We start from the raw sequence: 20,123 nt of genomic DNA on the forward strand, positions 1-20,123 counted from the left end.
ATTTTTGTTGTTGTTTTTTTTCATTACACATTCTGCCGACTTATCTCCTCTTTTTTAAATTTCCCCTCAAATGTGACACACGTGCCCAATGTGTGTGTTTGCGGAGGCGGGGCAATGGGCTCCAGGTGCCTTGTGTGATAAGAGAGGTTAGAAAGATGCAAATGAGTGCAGATCACAGCCACATAGTGTTTTGCACTGAACCCAAATAAAAGGAAACCTCTCTTGGGCTCAGAGTTTCCACCATTCTACTTGTGAAAATGATCCATTTTGAAATGTGCGAATTGGGAGGCACTGCAAATCATCAACTGAAAAATCTCAAATGAATCAAATATTTCACAAAAAGCTAATGCAAATGGAAAGATTCGTTTCCAGAAGAGGAACATCGATCCATCCATTCTCAATTGCATTCATCCTGGTTAGGGTCCCGGTGAGCTGGAGCCTAACCCGGCGCTGAGTTCAGGCAAAAGGCGGACAACGCCCTGAGGTGGCCGCCAACATCGTCACATGACGCCAACGCGTGTACACAGCAACAGTGCAATTCCACTTATGTCTTTTAACTGAAATGGTTCATTTGGATTGCATCGTCGTGGAGGATTGTGCCCCGTGGATTTAAACATTTTGCTCATGTCTCGCTCATTTTTCGATAGCTAGTATGGATGGACTGCAGATCGCGAGACAATCCATATTTTCCCCTATGCTTTTCTCTTTTGAGACAAAGGCATTGACCACCAGGGTAAATTGCTTTAATATTATTAATTGGGCTGGTTAGGAGCAGCTATGCAGTAGTGGTGCGTAGGTGGGTGCTCTAATATGATTGGCTCGGGGACATTGTAAGCCTGAGTGGCAGCCCTTAATGGGAGCCCTGGAGAGGCAACCCAACAGCTGTGTGTTTGCAGCTAATGAGAGGTAGGGGGTAAAGAATTGCAGACAGAAAAGCTTTCGGATAAACTCTGGTTGCAGAATGGCGGGGGGGGAGAGATAGAAAATCAAATTTTCTCCAGAGGGCATATGAATCGCTCAAGGCTTTTGCATTGTGGCAAAAACACTCTTTGTCTCATTGCTCCTAGTTCATTACTTATGACTAAGCGTTTATGATCGTTGCCATCAGTGTTTGGCGGGATGGCTTTCACTCCCTGCAGAGCCGTGCTGATTTTTAGCCTTGAGCAAAGCTATAGGACTTTAATGGTTTCGTACTGGGGCAGTTGGGGCGGGCGTCGAACTAACTACTTGATTCAATAATGATCAAAGCCAAAATCTTACCCATGTCGCCATTGTTCTTTTACGCAGATGCATTTGACTGTACGGCCTCGATCGAGGACACAACAGCCTACAACCTGAACTAGTTGGTAGTCCTTCATAAGATAGGAAGAAATGTAGTTGGTTACTTTACATTACGCTTTGATTACTTCAATTGGAATGAATGCATCAACTGTCGGGCGGCACGGTGGGGCAGCTGGTAAAGGGTTGGCCTCACAGTTCTGAGGTCCCGGGTTCGATCCCGGCCCCGCCTGTGTGGAGGTTGCATGTTCTCCCCGTGCTTGCGTGGGTTTTCTCCGGGCACTCCAGTTTCCTCCCACATCCCAAAAACATGCAACATTAATTGGACACTCTAAATTGTCCCTAGGTGTGATTGTGAGTCCGGCAGTTTGCCTGTCTCTATGTGCCCTGCGATTGGCTGGCGACCAGTTCAGGGTGTGCTCCACCTCCTGCCTGTTGACAGCTGGGATAGGCTCCAGCACTCCCGTGACCCTCGTGAGGATAAGCAGCTAAGAAAATTGATGGATGGATGCATCAACTCTTCTAAAAAAAAATTGATTAAAATGAGAGATTCTTACACAACTCATAAACTAGTAACAATGTACTGTATAATTGCATTTAAATACATAAAGACAGTACTGTGCATTTGTTGCTTTATATTTGTACAGCTTGTGGAAAAACACAATCTCTAATTACAAATGTGCACAATTTAGACAAATTTGCTCCCTAACAAAAGCAAGGAAATGAATGTTTAATAAAAGTCCAAAATTATAGATGAAAGTCTGCAAAAGTCAATGTACTATTCTGGTTTCAAAAGCATTACAATGAATGTAACTGTTTCAAAATCTCAAACAAGTTAAGAGGTCACATCACAAGGTGGTGCTTTGAGGCCATGTTTGGAAAAATAAGTTATGTTTGAAACTACAGCAGTACTGTACATGACCAAAGATTGCCTAATCACAAGCATTGACTTCAGCACAAGAATGTGAAAAAGGGAAAAACAGCAACAACAAATCTGAGCTTTGTTGTCTATTTTCAGATGTAACTAAAAGTATCATTGAAATTTCCAAAGGAACATTTTTTTTTATTTTTCACATTTGCATTCAGTCATGTAATAGTATACAGTTACATACTGTATATTTGGGAATCCAGTTATGTCATCTAGTTACACGTATAGTTTAGTTAGTGAATGGATGTGATCAATATTGGTCACACATAGCGTGATGCAGATAACCCTTCAAGATTGGGGATGATTCCACGCTGGCTGCAATCCAACCATGAGAAATGAGCTTTGCATGAAGACATCACGTGCACATGCACTTCTGCAGCCACATCAATAAATGTAACGTTCCACTGATAGCACTTCGACAGAATCAATTACAGCTTATATCTCTTCGGCGATTTTTTTTCTTCTTCTTTTTTTTTTTTTTTTATGAAGCCCTTCTATTGAATCCAATTCTCTTGTGCAATAACATTGCTAATCAGGGTATGGCCTCTTTATAATAACCGCCTGAGGGTGGCGCCAAATGAATAAAGAGAAGCCAATGCCAGTGGCTTCATTTATTTTGGGTGTTCTCATGTTCAACATGGAATGCATAGCAACAAGTAAACTATCAGCACACGAAACCTGTTGTTAATTCATATTCAAACAAGTGGCGTCATCATTTGTTGTGTTTTTTAAAATCTGGTTTTCCGCGAGTGTGTCGTATGCAGGAAGTCAATGACGTACGAGAAGCGCACGTGTAAAAAAAAAAAAGTGTGCTGATGTAAATGAAGTGAGTTTGAGGATATGAGGTGACCTAGTTTGATGTGATCTCATTAAAGTGCAGGAATGGAGCAATTTGGTGGTCGGCAGACGGGCACATAACGCGATGTTGAGTGTGAAGTTGCTGCGTTCTGCAGTTGATGGGAGCCCCACCTCCTCCCACCTTCTGATGAGAGGAGAGAGGCAGCAAAGGGAGCAAGTCAGCCACAGCATCTCACCACCACTTGCTCTCTGGAACTGCTTCAGATGAGCGCTTTGTATCATCATTATTATTATTATTATTATTATTATTATTGACGCGGTCCGTGTTCGCGTTTCTCGCATTGAAGCACGAGGCGTGTCCTCAGAGTGCGCTCCAGACTACTTTCTTGTGGACAAACTCGGACCGAAAGGGACACGCCAGTCATTGCCTTTTGGCTGAGGACTGAACATGACTCACAGGAAAGCAATCCCGAGTGGAATGAGGCCGCTCATTTCCCAGGTTAATCGTCAAATACTTGAAGGCTAACCACAAACTTTGAATATTTCTGCAGAGGGCTGAGGAGGAGAAAAAAAAATCAATCTCGCTTGAGGACTGTCGGCTGACCAGACGCGGTTGCAGTATTGTGAATTTTAATGCGGGAAAGTTATAAACGGATTGAGTGGCAACTGAAGTTATTTTGACGCTGCACTCTGGGTTGGTGGATGTAGCAATTTTTGGACGGATTGCGGTCAAGCGCTCATCCAAGTCTCCTGGTTCAGGTAATGTAAATATCCGCACTAACACATGAAGAATTAACGCTGTGGTGTTGCATTGCTTTTGTGTGTGTGTGTGTGTGTGTGTGTCAGCTCATTTGGAACGTATTTGCGACTTGTCATGGTCCAGTACCAACAAGTTGCTCAATACACCTCCTACATCGCGCGCTTAAACACTTCAGAGGAATGAGAGATCATATGACGAACGGATGGACTGTATGTGAGGAAAAAAAAGAAGAGGGGGAAAAAAACAGCCCTTGGTCTTGTAGGAATGCATGCGCGCATACCGCTGCACTTCAGCTTCAAGAGTACAAGTCAATTGCACCGAATGCTCTGCGGTAATTGCATTTTATAGCAGCGTTATGATCCCGTGAAGCAGAAAATGCGATCCATTTGAAACCTTTCTTGGTGGTCCTTTCTTTCTAGCTACAAATCTGACGCTAATTGCGTGTATTAGTAAGGTGTGTTTGCTCAAGAGTAACATTTTGTACGCAAAATAACAAATCTTGTTGGAAACGGTTGCGCTTCCATTCGGAGAGGAGCGGAAATGCGCGCGTCCACATGGGAAATTCCCCCCCCCCCTCTCCCGCGCGCTCCAAGTGAGAGTCCTGGGTGTTGTTTCTCCCCACTCCACCGACCACTCGGCTCATTTTAATAGTCTGCTAGACACGTAGTGTACACACTACAAGGCCGTCAAAGCAGTCCACAAACACAACAGGGTTGTAAAAGTGTTCTAGCTCATATCCCACAAACTGCCTGCAACACGAGTCCTCTCAATGTGGTGAGCTCATCTGTGGCGAGCTCAAGGCAGTGGCCAAGCAGTGATTAGGGGGCAAAAAAAAAAAAAGTCTTGCAGCTTTATGTCATGTGACTTATAAACTGCTTGTCAATAGAACCATTCATGGAAATATTTTTCTCACACAAAGCAAAAGGAGTAAGCAATAAAGTGTTTTGACCAGCAATGTTCTTTGGAACTATCTACAATCGCCGATACATAATGGAGTGTCCAACGGATAGGAGGTTAGTCACACAAATGTACACAGTCTTAAAAAATATATATATATTTGAAAATCAATTCTTGCAAAGATCAACCATGTGAGGTCACTCAGTGCAATGCAAGCCATTAAAGTACATGTGGGGGAGGCTAATGGATTTTTTTTTTTTTTAAAGCCACAGGCAGCCAATACAGAAAATGAGCCTATTTGAGAAAATCATAAATTCATCCATTAGGATTATGTCCTCTGCAGAAAACATTTGTGCTAGGAACCGGTGAAGCTTTTCCACTTCTGCACTTCTACTTCCCAATACTGCTGTGTCCACTCCTGCAGCTGCTTTAAAGCAACACAAATGTAGAAAATGATTAATTTATTCCTTTAATGACATTTACCGATGTTAGTCTGCCCCTTCGCAACAGCTTATTGTTAATTTACTAACATGCCTCGCTTGATTTTCTGCTTGAGTCATTTTGTCTGTACCTGTAGCGCAGCAAATGTCAGCCAGTCAGTCACTGCGTTGACTCAGTCCACAGAGTCATAGATCATCTGTCTCTATGGTAACCAGAACAGGTGCACAGGGGCTGCAGCACAATTATCTTAGACTTTCCTTTTTAAGACCTGTTATTGTCCCAAACATCAGATACAAAGGGCACAAAAAGAAGCTGCACATTTAATTAAGATTAGGTTAAATGATGTAAACGTGAAAGGTAAAGGAAAAATGTAGCCTGGTACACAGAATAGATTGACATTATTTTAACGTGATTGACAAACCCCACATGGAAAAACGATACACGGCTGGCTATCTGCGCTCCGACGACTCGAATAGCGTACGGTGTATTTGATGCGATCAACACAGCAAGCCGCACGCTTTACGATGTACCCACGGACAATCACGAGTCGCATCCCCCGAGCCAGAAGTCCGACGTGATCAAACGTGAACTGACGTCGTAGCCCGGCTAACCTGTGACCGGCAGCAATATGCTAAGGGTTAACCGGAATGACGGAAACTGAAAAGAAGAATCCAAGGTAGCTGTTTGCTTATTTGTTGTGGCAACTCCTTGCAAGACGGCTTCCTTATTATTTCCATTATGGTAAAACAACCTGAGGAGACGTTCTACACTCACTCAGCAAGTTGGGTCACCATCCACAGCGCTAGCTGCAGTTCGCTTCCTAATTGGTTCTGTTCCCCACGACGGCGACTAAATATTTTGGACTATGTTTTCCCAAAGATTTGTAACATCATGCAAGCTATTGTTTAACAATGAGTTTCAACTCCATATGTTGAATAATATTTACAGGTTACATGTTTATCGTTTAATGCACCCAATGCAAATAGCTCATGTGCCCACTCTCCCTTTTCTATGTCCAGCCAGCCATAAATGATGTGTCGTGGAAGTAATATACTTTGACATTTTGACAGCTGTAACGTGATAATGTAACTATAAAAAAAAGATAAAGGAAGTTTGTCTGGTGCCAGGGTGGTACAGATTCAATTCATGCAGGCTTTGTCCTGTTTACAAACTTGGCTTGTACATCAGTTTCAGAAGACCTTGTTACCACTAAGGTCAGCCCCGTCTGTGCAATAAGACTTGAAAGTGCAGCTCTCTCGGGACACAAACTGTGCACAGTCTTATATATAGCTAAAAGTTGATAATAGACTTGTAGAAGTTGAAATTTGCTCCTGAAGCTTGGGGTCACAAAGGTGACGCACGATGTGAGGGCTCCAGGTGAGAATCAATCACCTTGCAGTTCTGCTGATGTTTTTGCTGCAAGAAGCACTGAAGGCGCCGAAGCCTTCAGGGAGGCCTGCCTAAATGGAGCCTTGCGGTCAGATGCTAAAAGGAATTGGAGGAGTTCACTGTCATTCAAAATGACATTGAGAATCGCGTGTGGAACAGCAGAAGGGAGATGAAAGGAAAGAAGCTTCTGTGCTGTGCATTTAGCCGTGTTGGGAAATCAACAGAAATCCAAATGGAATTTGGACCTACCTCCCAATCAGAATAGAAAATTTGGATAATAATCAGAAATAATAATAATAATAAAAAAAAATCACTGTGTTACATATCGGAATTTAATATCCGACGACCACTAGTGTTAGAATTATGCAAAATGTAGCAAAGTTAATTTAAATGCAGTGTGCTCCAGCAATTTTACAGGATATAGATTTAAAAAGGTTCATGTTATGGCAGGTGGTCCCCTCCCTGAGTCCATCCATCCATCCATTCATTTTCTGAGCTGCTTATCCTTACAAGGGTCACAGAAGTGCTGGAGCCAATCACAGCTATTATCAGGCAGGAGGCAGGGTACAACCTGGACTGGTCGCCAATTAATCGCAGGGGCACATTGAGACAGACAACAGTTTCACTCACAGACACACCTCGGGGCAGTTTAGAGTCTCCAATTAATGCATCTTTTTTGGAGATGAGCGAGGAGACCCGAGTATGCAGAGAAAAATCACGCAGGCACTGGGAGAACATGCAAACTCCACACAGGCAGGCCCGGGATTTGAACTCCGGTCCTCAGAACTGCGAGGCCAACGCTCTACAGCTGCTGCACCTTGCCGCCCTCCCCGAGTCATCTTCTGATTTCAATTCTTCAACTGCTACATCCAAATGACTAGATCCATAATCATTACTGTTCAGATGAAACTTGTGCGTTTAATCTTTGGCATGTAAAACTGCGGCAGGTGGCTGTTTTGTGGATCTCCCCAGTGACCACTGAGTCTGAAGTGACACATTGGAAATAAGCGAGAAAACACTTCCCTTCCACTTTGACCCTTATCTATTCAGGTCACTGACCAGTGACAGGGTGAGCCTCTCCTGGGACTTGTAGGTCTGCGGCGTGACGGTCGTGCTGTGCATGAATCATGCGACAAGGCCTTTTTCGCCCCATTTTCTCATCAGACTTGCCACCCTGATGGTCTTAATAAGCTGGCTTTTGGCCAGGTAGTGTTCTTTCTGCATGGCAAGGCTCTTCTTTGGTCTCCTCAGGGTCCTAAACCCCAGCATGCTGTAATGTTGTTCTCCTTTTTTTTCCCCAGCCTTGACTGCACTCTTTTTTTGAAAACTTAAACATCTTTTCGGAAGATAGAGGACATGGGCCACTCCTATTAGGCAGTTATAGATAGCCTTTAAAGGTCCACCAGCATACCTCTACATTTTTTCCCCTCTGCGAAGGAACCGTTCGGACCATAGCATGATCACAGCATGAGATTATACAGTATGATGAATGTTGATCTGATAGCGGTAAATGTCTCCTAGTGTGTTGTTGGCTTTTTATTGCTCAGTAGCATTTTCACTCAGTAAAGAAGAAGAAAATCGTGCTGGAGACTGCAGCGTCTCCTGACCGGCCACAACTTTGTGTTCATTTGCATAAAGCTAAAAGTATGCAAATCTAATTCAATAAATAACAAATATATATTATGTACTTCAAATAATCAAGAAATATTTTTAGTTGCATGGTGAAAAGTATGTCTAATGCCCATCTTATTCCTCATGCTTTCTGACACGGAAAGCCATTTTTGCTTTTATTTCTTTAATTCTTGAGCTCTGTTAACTTTGTTTGGTTGCCGTTCAGGGACTTAGTGTAGTGACTCTGTGTCTAAAAAAATTTAATCTTGCAAGCTAAACAATGATGTGAAAATGTACAAACCTCCAAGAGATCATTAAAGTGCATGCCGTATATACTAAACTGATTTTGTTTCATGAAGGAAAAGGCAAAAGTTGTATAGCAACATCTGAAAGCACTGAAAGACATTAGGCTTGATTTCTTACTGTAATACGTCACAGAGTAAATGTGTAAAAAAATGTAATTATTTAACCTCGAATAGCCTCACTAACTTTTTAGCAAATTTCCATGGCAACCATAGTCTACTGTATTGGTATATAAAATATGAGACAAGTCGGAACACATAGCTTTGCATCATTCTCTTGTTAATCTTTGAAGCTGTGGAGAAATTATTAATTTATACACATGCATGTTTACTGTACCACATGAATTGAGTTTGCTGCATTATTGCTTCTGAGTACACCTATTTTCAGTTCCTTCAGCCTGAAGTCAGTCATCAATAAGTGTAACCAATATGCAGTACAATATATATAAAACACATTTGTGGTAGTGTACTGCCTGTGTAAGACTTGCATTCCAAACAATCAAAAAGGGAAAAAAATGCTTTTATGAAAAGTTATGTGGCACGATCTGCCTGAATCAGCTTGTACTGTAACTGTTCAGGTCTACCGCACCATCTGGGTCGACAGATGCTAATTGCATTTTTTTAGGGAGAATAAGGTGCTAAGTTGCCGGAAATTGCAGTCCTTGCAGTTGTCACAGTTTTTAATGCTGCCATTTTTCATTGCATTTCATAAAACATAAACCCTACATCCTATAAATTGTGTTCCCAAATATCCCGCCGCTGTTAAGCAAAACAAGGCTTTTGATTAAAAAAAAAAAAAGTTGTGAGCTCGTTTCGTAATGTCTGCTTAAACCTTACGCAGTCTAAAAATACTCCACAAACAACATGATGTGGACTGTAAATGTAAACAACGGGAAAGAAAGAAAATAAGCTCAATTTGCTGTGACTGCAAGGCATGGTGCCATCTGGAAGACAGGCAAGAGGCCAACTGGAAGATATTAAGTCATGAGTGTCATCAACCATAACAATCATGTAACAATCAAAGCACATCTATTGCTTCTGTAACTACATGGAACGAAGATACTGATGATTGTATTTGACTGAAAGAAAAAAAAAAGACAATGTGCTTTAGGTATTGTTGAAGAACTATGTATCAACACACACACACACACACACACACACGTCACAAATTTGCACTTACAGTTTCCTATCCTGAGGTCATTTTTTTTGTTTTTCTTTTTCTTTTTAAATAGGTACACATAGCATGATATAATCCATATATTTTATCATATTTTTTGATGATCTTTTCCTCTGGATTTTTGTCAAATAGAGGACGTCAGTAGGACTGTCCTCACTGATTTTAGTCTATTTGTCATTCATCCCCGTCGTAGTATCCAAACACACAGAAAATACTCTGTAGTCCCCTTTTAAAGTTCCTCCACCAAAATGTAGAATGGCACACATCAATAACCGAGCTCAACGACAAAATGTCTCTGGTCCTATATTGCTGTCATAATAACAAAAAAGGCATTTGATTACATTTTGTTCATAGTCCTGATTAATAATTAATGTGTGGTTGATGACTCAAAATGGGGTGGTGGTGGTGGTGGTGGGGTGGGCTTTGGCAAATAATTGACAAAGAAGCTTTGCTTATTATGGACTGGTCAATTGCATCCTCCACCGAATCGTTTTAAGGATTAATGCCTCACAAACACTTAGTGCTCAAGTGAAATGCCATGAACTGAGGCAAAATCAAGTGCAATGATCCAGCGATTAAACCGCCCACGTGCACATACAAACGTGGCAAATTCATGCACTGAAGTTTTTCTGAGCGCTGGACTTGGATACTGAACCACAAATTGTGCACTTATTTAAATTATACAAATAGCTCACTCGCGCAGAAAATTATTTTAGCGTCAAAGCATTGCACTGCGTGGAAAAAGAGAGAATGCTGGGGGGAAAATGTATCAAAGACAAAGATAACATGCTTTAATTACATTTTTTTGACAGGTTGGAATTAAAACAAAATTATTTTGGTTCTTTGAGTTTATCTTTTGCAAGGGAACATGCAAAGACATTTGAATTGTTCAACAGGGCAACTTGGACTTAACACTAATAACACTTTATCACCACCATTTTAACATAGTTTTCATTTACAATTTTAGCAACTTGGGGAGCAAATAGATCCTTCAGTCACACCGATGTGGAAGTCGATCTCGCAACCTGGTGCACCGAAGTTTGCGTCTGTTAAATGGGCAAAATTGCAGTTCATTTTGTCTCTATACCTGAAAACACAAAATACTGGGAGGAGTAGATTCAAATGTAATCATTTATAATGCACAATGTGACTAATCAAACCTGTAATAAATTGTGCTGGCTGATTTTGCGTCTTTAAATTCTGCATCTGAACGCCAGGTGAAAATCAGCACTGCTATGATTGTGGTAATTGCGGCTGGGATGCATAAGCAAAATAAGGATATATCTTTTATGCTCGTGTTAATATTTTTTAAATGCCAGAAGGAGAAAATCACTACACAGTCTATTTGGCAATGCAATTCACAGGACATTCAGAACAATTTGAATAAAAATGTAAAAAAAAAAAAATTTAAACAGTTGCTGGCTTCTCCAAAATTCACAAATTTCCCAAATTAACCTGATTCTGATTGTATTCTTTTTTTTTTCTTTAACACAGTAATCTCTGTTTGCCTCTTCCAGTAACACTTCCAATTCTACCACTTCAAACTTAATTTTGTGCTCGTGGTGCTCTCTGAAACTTTCAGGCCCCAAGTGTCTATTCTGTTGTTTTTTTTATTCCTTATTACACTGATTACATTTGCATTTGATTATGCAACTGAAACAATCCAGATGCCCCCCTCAGATGCTTTGGATCTCTGCAGGGAAACATTGAAAATACAATTATGATTCATAGTCTTACTATTGTCCAATATTACAGCGCTTGAAGGCATGATACAGTTATTTTTCCTGGAGTGTCTTAATCACTTTATCTTCTCTATTAATGATATGAGATATGCAATTATTGACTTTGGAGTTTGATCACTAATGCATGTCACCGCTACGTCTGTATAGAGTATAGACTGGAACATAAACAATGATAGAAATGATCTTTGTCATTTTCCAGGAAGATCTTCAAGATCCCATGGAACAGAATTTAACAGCGATGCTATTTTGGCTCCTGGTGCTGCTCTGCAGCTTTGCTGAGGGCAGCATTATGTACCGGGTCCAGGAGGAGCAACCTCCCAACACTCTTATTGGTAGTCTGGCTGCAGACCAGGGGCTGCCAGACTCAGGTCATCTCTACAAGCTGGAGGTGGGTGCCCCTTATCTACGTGTTGATGGAAAGACTGGAGATATTTTCACCACTGAGATCCCCATTGACAGAGAGACACTGAGAGACTGCCGGTTTCTTGTTAAGGGTAAGCCCTGCTACCTGGAATTTGAAGTGTCCGTAACAGATCTGATACAGAACCAGAGCCCAAGACTCATTGAAGGACGCATTGAGGTACAGGACATCAATGACAACACCCCCCAGTTCCCATCTTCTGTGCTCACTATATCCGTCCCAGAGAACACGATCATGGGGGCACTGTTCTCCATACCTTTAGCAACTGACAGAGACTCAGAAAGGAATGGGGTGAGCGATTATGCGCTGACAGCAGGACAAGATGCCGCAACACTCTTTGGCTTACAAGTGGCAGATGACAGGGGTGGCAAGCTCCCACAGCTTATTGTTCTGGGCAACTTAGATCGTGAGATAAAGGATTCCTATGACCTTACCATCAAAGCTGTGGATGGAGGAAACCCACAGCGCTACAGCAGTGCTTTGCTGCGAGTGGTCGTCACTGATGCCAATGACAACTCACCCAAGTTTGAAAAATTAACATATGAAGCAGACGTGTCGGAGAACAGTCCGGTGGGGCATTCAGTGCTTCAGGTAGGACTATATATTGTGTTACTTAAAAACAATTTTATTTTGGCCCATTTGCCCAAACATTTAAAAATAAAAATAATATTTGTCACTAATTACACTATTACGGTACATTTTATGACTATGGTTTCATTCTTTCTTTGCCCTATTCAAATAATTAGATATTTGTTTGCCATCGGTAGATTTTTCCACATATGTAATTCACATTAACTCACTGCAGTTTTTGGTTTTGTCTGCTGCTGTCGTTGTTGTAGGTCAAAGCAAATGACTCGGACATGGGTCCGAATGGAGAAATTGAGTACACACTTCATCAAGCAGGAGACCCAGTGCCAAAACTCTTACGAATTGACCGGTCCACTGGGATCATCTATGTCAAAGGACCACTGGACCGAGAGGAGATTGACAGCCTGTCCTTCTATGTGATCGCACGGGATAAGGGTCCACAACCGAAGAGCTCAAAGACCTTTGTTACAATTGAGGTGACAGACCAAAATGACAATGCTCCAGCTGTGGAGATTCGTGGCATTGGTCTTGTAACTCACAGTGAAGGAGTAGCTAACATTTCAGAAGATATGCCGGTGGGAACAGCTGTTGCTTTGGTGCAAGTATCTGACAAGGACGAGGGAGAGAATGCTGTGGTTACATGTGTGGTTGCAGGGGATGTGCCTTTCCAGCTCCGCCCCATCAGTGACTCGTCCAGTGACAACAAGAGGAAATATTTCCTACAAACAACCACTCTCCTCGATTTTGAAAGGGTGAAGGATTATCGTGTGGAGATTGTGGCCGTGGATTCTGGGAATCCGGCGCTCTCCAGTACCAACTCGTTGAAAGTGCAGGTAACTGATGTAAATGACAACTCTCCAGTATTCTCCCCAACCTTGTTTGAGGTAGATTTTGCAGAAGAAAATCAACCTGGAGAAAAGGTTTTGGATGTTATAGCTTCAGATGCAGACAGCGGCACCAACGCAGAGCTTCTCTATCATATTGTGCCTGACACATCCATCAAGGGTCTGTTTGAGATTGATCCAAATACAGGGGAAGTCAGAGCCCGGAACCCCCTTGATCGTGAGCACCAAGAACACTATGAGTTTCGGGTCACTGCAACTGATAAAGGGTCACCTGTCCATAAAGGAACAGCAAGTGTTGTAATAAAAATCCTTGACCGCAATGACAATGACCCCAAATTCATGCTTAGTGGCTACAGCTTCTCAGTTTTAGAAAATATGCCTCCCCTGAGCCCCGTTGGCATGGTAACAGTCATGGATGTTGATAAAGGTGAAAATGCTCATGTTCACCTCTCTGTAGAGTCTGACGGAGGGAAATTTGTTGTGCAAAATGGAACTGGCACCATTCTCTCAAGCATTTCATTTGACAGAGAGAAAGAGAGCAGCTACACTTTCCGTCTCAAAGCAATGGATGGGGGGCAACCACCCCGGTCTTCTTATGTGGGTGTAACCATCAACGTACTGGATGAAAATGACAACGATCCAGTTGTTACAAAACCCTCCAATTCTTCCTTCAGACTTCTGTCACCACTTGCTTCCCCTGATAGCCATGTAGAAATGGTGGAGGCCGAAGACCTTGACAGTGGGCTCAACGCAGAGCTGGTCTTCAGCATTGCAGGTGGTAACCCTTACCATTTATTCCGTATTTCACCCTCCAGTGGAGAGATTACTCTGGCAAAGGAGATGGCCCCAAAATATGGTGGACTCCATCGGCTGGTGGTAAAAGTGAGTGACAGAGGGAAGCCCGCACGTCATGCCACTGCCTTGGTCCATATCTATGTCAATGAAACCATTTCAAACGTCACCTTCGTGGAGGCTCTAGTTGGACACAGTCTCTACACTCCACTAGACAGGGATATTGCCGGTGATCCTGACAATGGCTTTGCTGCACAACGAAGCAACATTTTGTTTGGAAGCCTCGCTGGGGTGGCAGGTGTTGTTATGCTTATCTTGGTGGTGGTTTTTATTCGACACCGCATCCAAAGAGAAACAAAGAGTGGCTATCAACCGGGAAAGAAGGAAACAAAGGACTTATATGCACCTAAACAGGCGCCGAAAAATGCCAAAGGGAAACGAGGTAGGAAAGGAAAACCGCAGAAATCCCCAAAACCACTTGGGGAAGAAGAGGAGGTCAGCCTCCAAAAAAGCCTCAAATTCAACCTTGACGCAGTCAATGATAGCCCAAGGATACATCTGCCCCTGACTTACTCACCAGAAAGCCCTGATATAGGTCGGCACTATCGCTCCAACTCCCCGTTGCCTTCCATTCAGCTACAGGCCCAGTCTCCCTCTGGCTCACAAAAACATCAGGCAGTCCAGGACCTTCCGGCTACTAATACCTTTGTTGGGACTGGAGGAGATGACAACTCTACTGGCTCAGACCAGTACTCTGATTACAGCTACAAGACCAGTCAACCCAAGTACAACAAACAGGTAAGGTCACTGAATAATCTTGATACCATGTAAGAGAAATAAAAGTCAGTTACCAGCAAAATATAGATGTAACCACACAAACACAGACTGATATCTCCCTTCTTATCCACTTTTCAGTATTTGGCAAGGTGCACATTGCTTTGGAAGAGAATTATTAATAGACTCAGAGGGGATAACAAAATGAAAAGTATGATCTTGGGAATCAAAGCCTATGTGTCTCTGGGTTTCTTACATCAGTACATACACGTCTTAGGGAAAGTACACACGAAAATAGTACGAAGTTCACATCAGCAATTTCAAAAATGTTGCTTTTAGTGCTGAAAAAAGAAAGCAGGTGTTATGATTTCCCAATTACGAGAATGCATAACAGATTTTTTTTTTAATAATGTAAAACTAACCAACCAACAAATGCCAATCAAAAAAAGTTTACTGCACAGTTTGCTTAGCGGACGTCATTATTTCAATACTATTCAGCATTGTATTTGTCACATGACCCCAAAAATATTATTTATGGATAGCCATGCACCACTGCACACTCAAGATGGCAAAAGCTAAAAACGTTTTTTTTTTTGGGAATTCTGCAACATACAAAACACCCTGAATTCCCTTGGGCATTATTCATTAAAAAAAAAAAAAAGGCTCACATAAAAATAGACAATGGACTTTTTTTTGGTTGTTTTTTTTCAAACAAAGACATGAATAGACCGAGTTTCACTGTTGGCTTGGTTGATACTTTAAGCAGATGTTACCTGACATCTTAGGCGATCACAAGCCTTTGTGGAAGGTGTCAGTTTAGCGAACAATCACCACTGTCACCTTGAATAACAACATTAGCGAACAAAAGCCACAGGGTGTGTCTCCGTGAGTAGTGTCAGCCTTTGCGTGTAAATGTGTCTCTTAGTTAAAGAGTGTAAGATGAAACTGCGGCACAGATGTACGCTCTCAGCACTTGACATTGGTTTTTGAACACGATAACACAGAGGCGTATGAGAACATGACTGACAGGCTGTAAAATGTCAACAGATGTTGAAGTGCTGTGACATAACTCTACAGATGTTGTTTCATGTACGGTATCCCGTCTCACATCAGGAAGAACAGATTGACCAAAATATATAATTAAAGTGGCTGCCAAGTAATGTGACAGATGTAGCCCGGTGCCCTTTAACTTAATATTAACAGTGTTGTTCTTTACGGTGGACGAAATTTGTTACAGTCGACGTGTAGTCGGTTTTTAGTGTTTGTTTTGTCACCAAACAATGTTTAGTTGTGTATTACATCTTAAAGTTTTGACATCGTCTTGTAAAAGTGGCAAAATAAAGACGGTAAGTGTAGGGTTAGTGAATAAATTTATACCCGAGAGTGTGAACCGAAGTTACGCATCGGGCAAGCAAATTCAGTGTTTTAGAGAGTTATCCTATATATATATATATATATATATATATATATATATATATATATATATATATATATATATATGTGTAAATGTATAGCACAATCCGTGTCATATGCAGATTATATTGTGTTGCACTCTTCATCTCTGGCTCATATAGTGTGCAGTTGTACCTGATAAATTATTCACAATGTGACTTATTCCGATTTTGCATGATAACAGTTTGTGGGATTATTTTAAAAACGAACTTCATTTACTTTTTCGTACTTATGGCTGATAAATGTGAGAGTGTAAAACTGAATGCTGTGCAGTCATACCCCTCCCCCCCCCAAAAAAAAAAAAATGACTTTAACAACCAAGGAGATGGCTAACATCCACTACCTCTGTACAACTTCAATTTGTTTTTTTGTTTTTTTTGCCTTGTCACATTTGAATGTGTGATATTGTACGATGGTTGCTGCAGGAACCCATGACTCACATCAGCAATTAGAAGCTGATAATAAGCCCTGTTGGGTCCAAAAGCTCACACCTTGATTCACACCCCTCTAATGAGAGCTCCACATTTGTGTAAACCATGTGTTCCATATGACGTCTTTAATATCACAAGTCAAAGTGTGGTGTACCACTTTGGATGTTCAACTCATTTTCTTCCTGCTGTGTCCCCAAAGCCAACAGATTCACAGCGCCTTCAAGGGGGAAGCGTGATTGAGCCAGTCTTAATTAATCTGGCCCATGATTAACATTAACATGGTCCAAACTTTAAATTTAGTCAACCCTTTAAACTAGGATGATATCAAATTTAGAGTAATAGCCCGTTGTGAATATAGTAGCCGCAAAATGTACTCACTTCTTTCCAAAATATGGGTAAACAGTAGTCCTCCAAAAAATCTATAAAGAGTAAATAATATTATTTTACATTAACTATATATAGATTGCTGAAGCTGTTATGTACAAATGCCACACTTCTATTGTGGGAAGTTAAAAAAAATTACACAGACAAGGACGAGAGTGTAACAACAGCAGAGTGTATGTTAATTGGAGAAATTTGAAATAATCTGTCTAGATACGTTACCTGCTACTGAGCACAAAAAGTACACAGGACGCAGTCTCCACAGGATATACAGAACATTCCTCGGATTGTACATTTCCCACTTCCGAGAGTGCATTCACCTGTTTTTGCATTTTGTTTATTCAGCTTTTTGACGGCTGTGTTTTTTTTTTTTTTCGCGTGTAGAATATGTGCATATAGATTTTCCAGGGTGACGGTGATCCAAAATGTTGCTTATGGTTTTCAATCCAATGAAGTGGTATTTTAAATTTCAGTAGTTTACCCTACCATGCATCAATTTACAGATGAAATTACCAAGAGTTGACCAACATTCTGTTGACTCTGGTTTGGTTTCTTTTCACTGTGTACGAAATCGATACGAACCACAACGTATCATGGCAGAGCCTGTTAGAGCAGCAATGTTTGGGTTACAGAAAAGTGAGTGAAACAGAGCTATGCAGCAACTAAATCGTTCTTTGTCAATAGTTATTTTGTATTTTAAACAACATCTGTAATGCAGGCACAGCGAGCGGAACATGTTTCACATATTTTTTTTGGGGGAAAAAAAAAAGTCCAGTTGTACAAAATTTCAATTAGTAATAGTGATTCAGAAGCAGAACCCTATTTTACTGATGATAATATAAATTGAGATTTACTAGTAATATCTAAGTAATACAAAGAAGTTTCTCAGTCACTTTTAAATTTAAACTTTAAAGTGGAATATATATCAGTAATAAATGAATCTTCTGGATTCTAAGACATATAAGCGTAAAGATGATACATGCAGATGGTCAGAAATATATTTACATATTTATAAATAATATATATAAATATTTGTCTGGCAAAACCAATCCCTTTTTGGGGGTTTGAGAGTAACACACGCACACTCTTGACTCGTCTAAGTGTTTCATAGATGATCTAATTTCCTTCACACCATCAATAGTAAGTTAAATATAGGAAAGTAAGTGGGCAGGATGGATGAGACATCAATACTGACAGAAGCGTTAACGCGCAGTGTTCTGTGTCAATGACTTCTGCAACTTAAAAGTACACCGCGAGGAAGTTGATTCAGATGAAGGCAGCAGCAGGTTAACAGGATGCAGGCAGTTCAAATCAGGAAAGAAACCATTCTGGGCAGGTACTAGAACTAGCAAGACAAATGCTTGACCTACTCCAGAAATGCAAAGCAGCTCTTTTAGTGGATATCCCTCTACAGATAAATTTGCGAGGTTACCAGGAAGTAGTGAGGAATAGTCGCGTACACAAATATGCAAGCTACTGAGCCCTGTTACAATTAGTTTTTTTTTTAATTTAATTTGATTTGATTTTACATTGACCAAATGTTTTTTTCTTTTTTTTTTTTTTTAGAAGTGTTAACCTGCTCAAACAATTCAACATTACCGTTCAATTCTACTATAATTCAACGTAATATCTTTTTCTCAACCCTAAGAATTTAACCCATGTGACTCGTGTAAAAACAAAGGTATTGGAGGATGAAGATAAAGACAAACGATGTCTATCCATCCATTTTCTGAGCCCCTTATCATCATGAGGGTCACGGGAGAGCTGGAGCCTATCCTGGCTGTGATCGGGCTGGAGGCAGGGTACATCCTGAACTGGTTGCTGGCCAGTTGCAGATAAAGTCAAAAGATATGTATAGATGTTTTTAACATTTCTATTAAGTACACAGAGTATCCAAGTACAAATCCATTACACACACATTCAACTCTCAAGTCATTGAAAATTAATCAGTTCCATGTCAGGGGGAAAGAAAGTCAGGCCGTGTGTACCACTACGCACCAGTCATTATGTACATCCATCCATCCATCCATTTTCTTTGCCGCTTATCCTCACGAGGGTCACGGGGAGTGCTGGAGCCTATCCCAGTTGTCAACGGGCAGGAAGCAGGGTACACCCTGAACTGGTTGCCAGCCAATGGCAGGGCACATACAGACGAACAAACATTCACACACACAATCCCACCTCGGGGCAACACTTTATGAATGATGAAACCAGTAACATGTAATTTACCAAAGCCCTTAAAGAAGTACATATTGTGTGTATAATCTACCACAATTTTAAGTGGAGAATCATATAATGGCTGAGGGGAAGAAGTAAGATCCTGAGCAACGATAAATCACCACCTAAATGTGAGCAAAGCTCAGTCAAAAACACCTTGCTAAAATAGTGTTGGTTTATTTGAAGGACTCCGGTTACAATAACTCACTCACTAATGTGACCGCTTTCTGGTGAGCTCGAGTCAGTTCACCGAAAGGTTTGAGTCTGCTTTGTTTCCAGTGAGTCATCTTAAGTACAAGCAGGCACAGGATTCTTCCTATTCCGGATTCATTGACATCTTGGCTCAGGTGCTGACTAATTCAGATGGAGATTCAAATCATGAACCCCTTTGACACAGAAATTGACCACATCTGGTCAGAAGATACGTGCTTTTGAAAATGTCCAACTGTTCAGAGTTTCACTACTTCCAGCAAAACTTTGTCTTTCACAAAGAGCTGAAAATCCTCGAATTGAACAATACATTTCCAAGAACGGGCATTCCAATGCTTTTCTTTGAGTCTTGCAGTCTTTCTGTATTTGTGTTGCAAATTCCTGATGACAGTGATACCCTGAGCTCAGTGGCCACTTCCCTTTCAGAACATCTAGTCTAATGCCTCACAACGGGCGACATACTGTTGATCAAATGTTTGCCTTTATCTTGGTCTCATGATTTCAAAATGTGAAGAACTGAAGAAATGTGAAAAAAGCTGACGACCACTACAAAAGGGAGAAGAACTTGCAGGAGCAGCCCCAAAATATTCGCATCGCATTGCCAAACATGCTTTGAAGTTTGCAGCCAGATGGGCCAGGCGTGTGTTTGAGTCATGGACGGCGATGTCGTCAAGGATGTCATTTGACTT

General features: G+C 41.2%; 1 protein-coding gene across 1 annotated transcript in view; it reads left to right on the plus strand.

The window, feature by feature from the left end:
• The first annotated feature begins 3,516 nt into the window (after positions 1 to 3,516).
• pcdh1a (protocadherin 1a) overlaps positions 3,517 to 20,123 on the plus strand; it is a 72,574-nt gene continuing 55,967 nt past the window's right edge. Inside the window, exons 1-3 of the mRNA XM_061804390.1 lie at positions 3,517 to 3,763; positions 11,523 to 12,335; positions 12,584 to 14,767. Of these exons, the coding sequence (XP_061660374.1) occupies positions 11,541 to 12,335; positions 12,584 to 14,767 (2,979 nt within the window). The 5' untranslated portion in view covers positions 3,517 to 3,763; positions 11,523 to 11,540. The remainder of the gene's footprint in view (positions 3,764 to 11,522; positions 12,336 to 12,583; positions 14,768 to 20,123) is intronic.

Source organism: Syngnathoides biaculeatus, chromosome 18, assembly GCF_019802595.1.
Source record: "Syngnathoides biaculeatus isolate LvHL_M chromosome 18, ASM1980259v1, whole genome shotgun sequence".
NCBI lineage: Eukaryota > Metazoa > Chordata > Actinopteri > Syngnathiformes > Syngnathidae > Syngnathoides > Syngnathoides biaculeatus.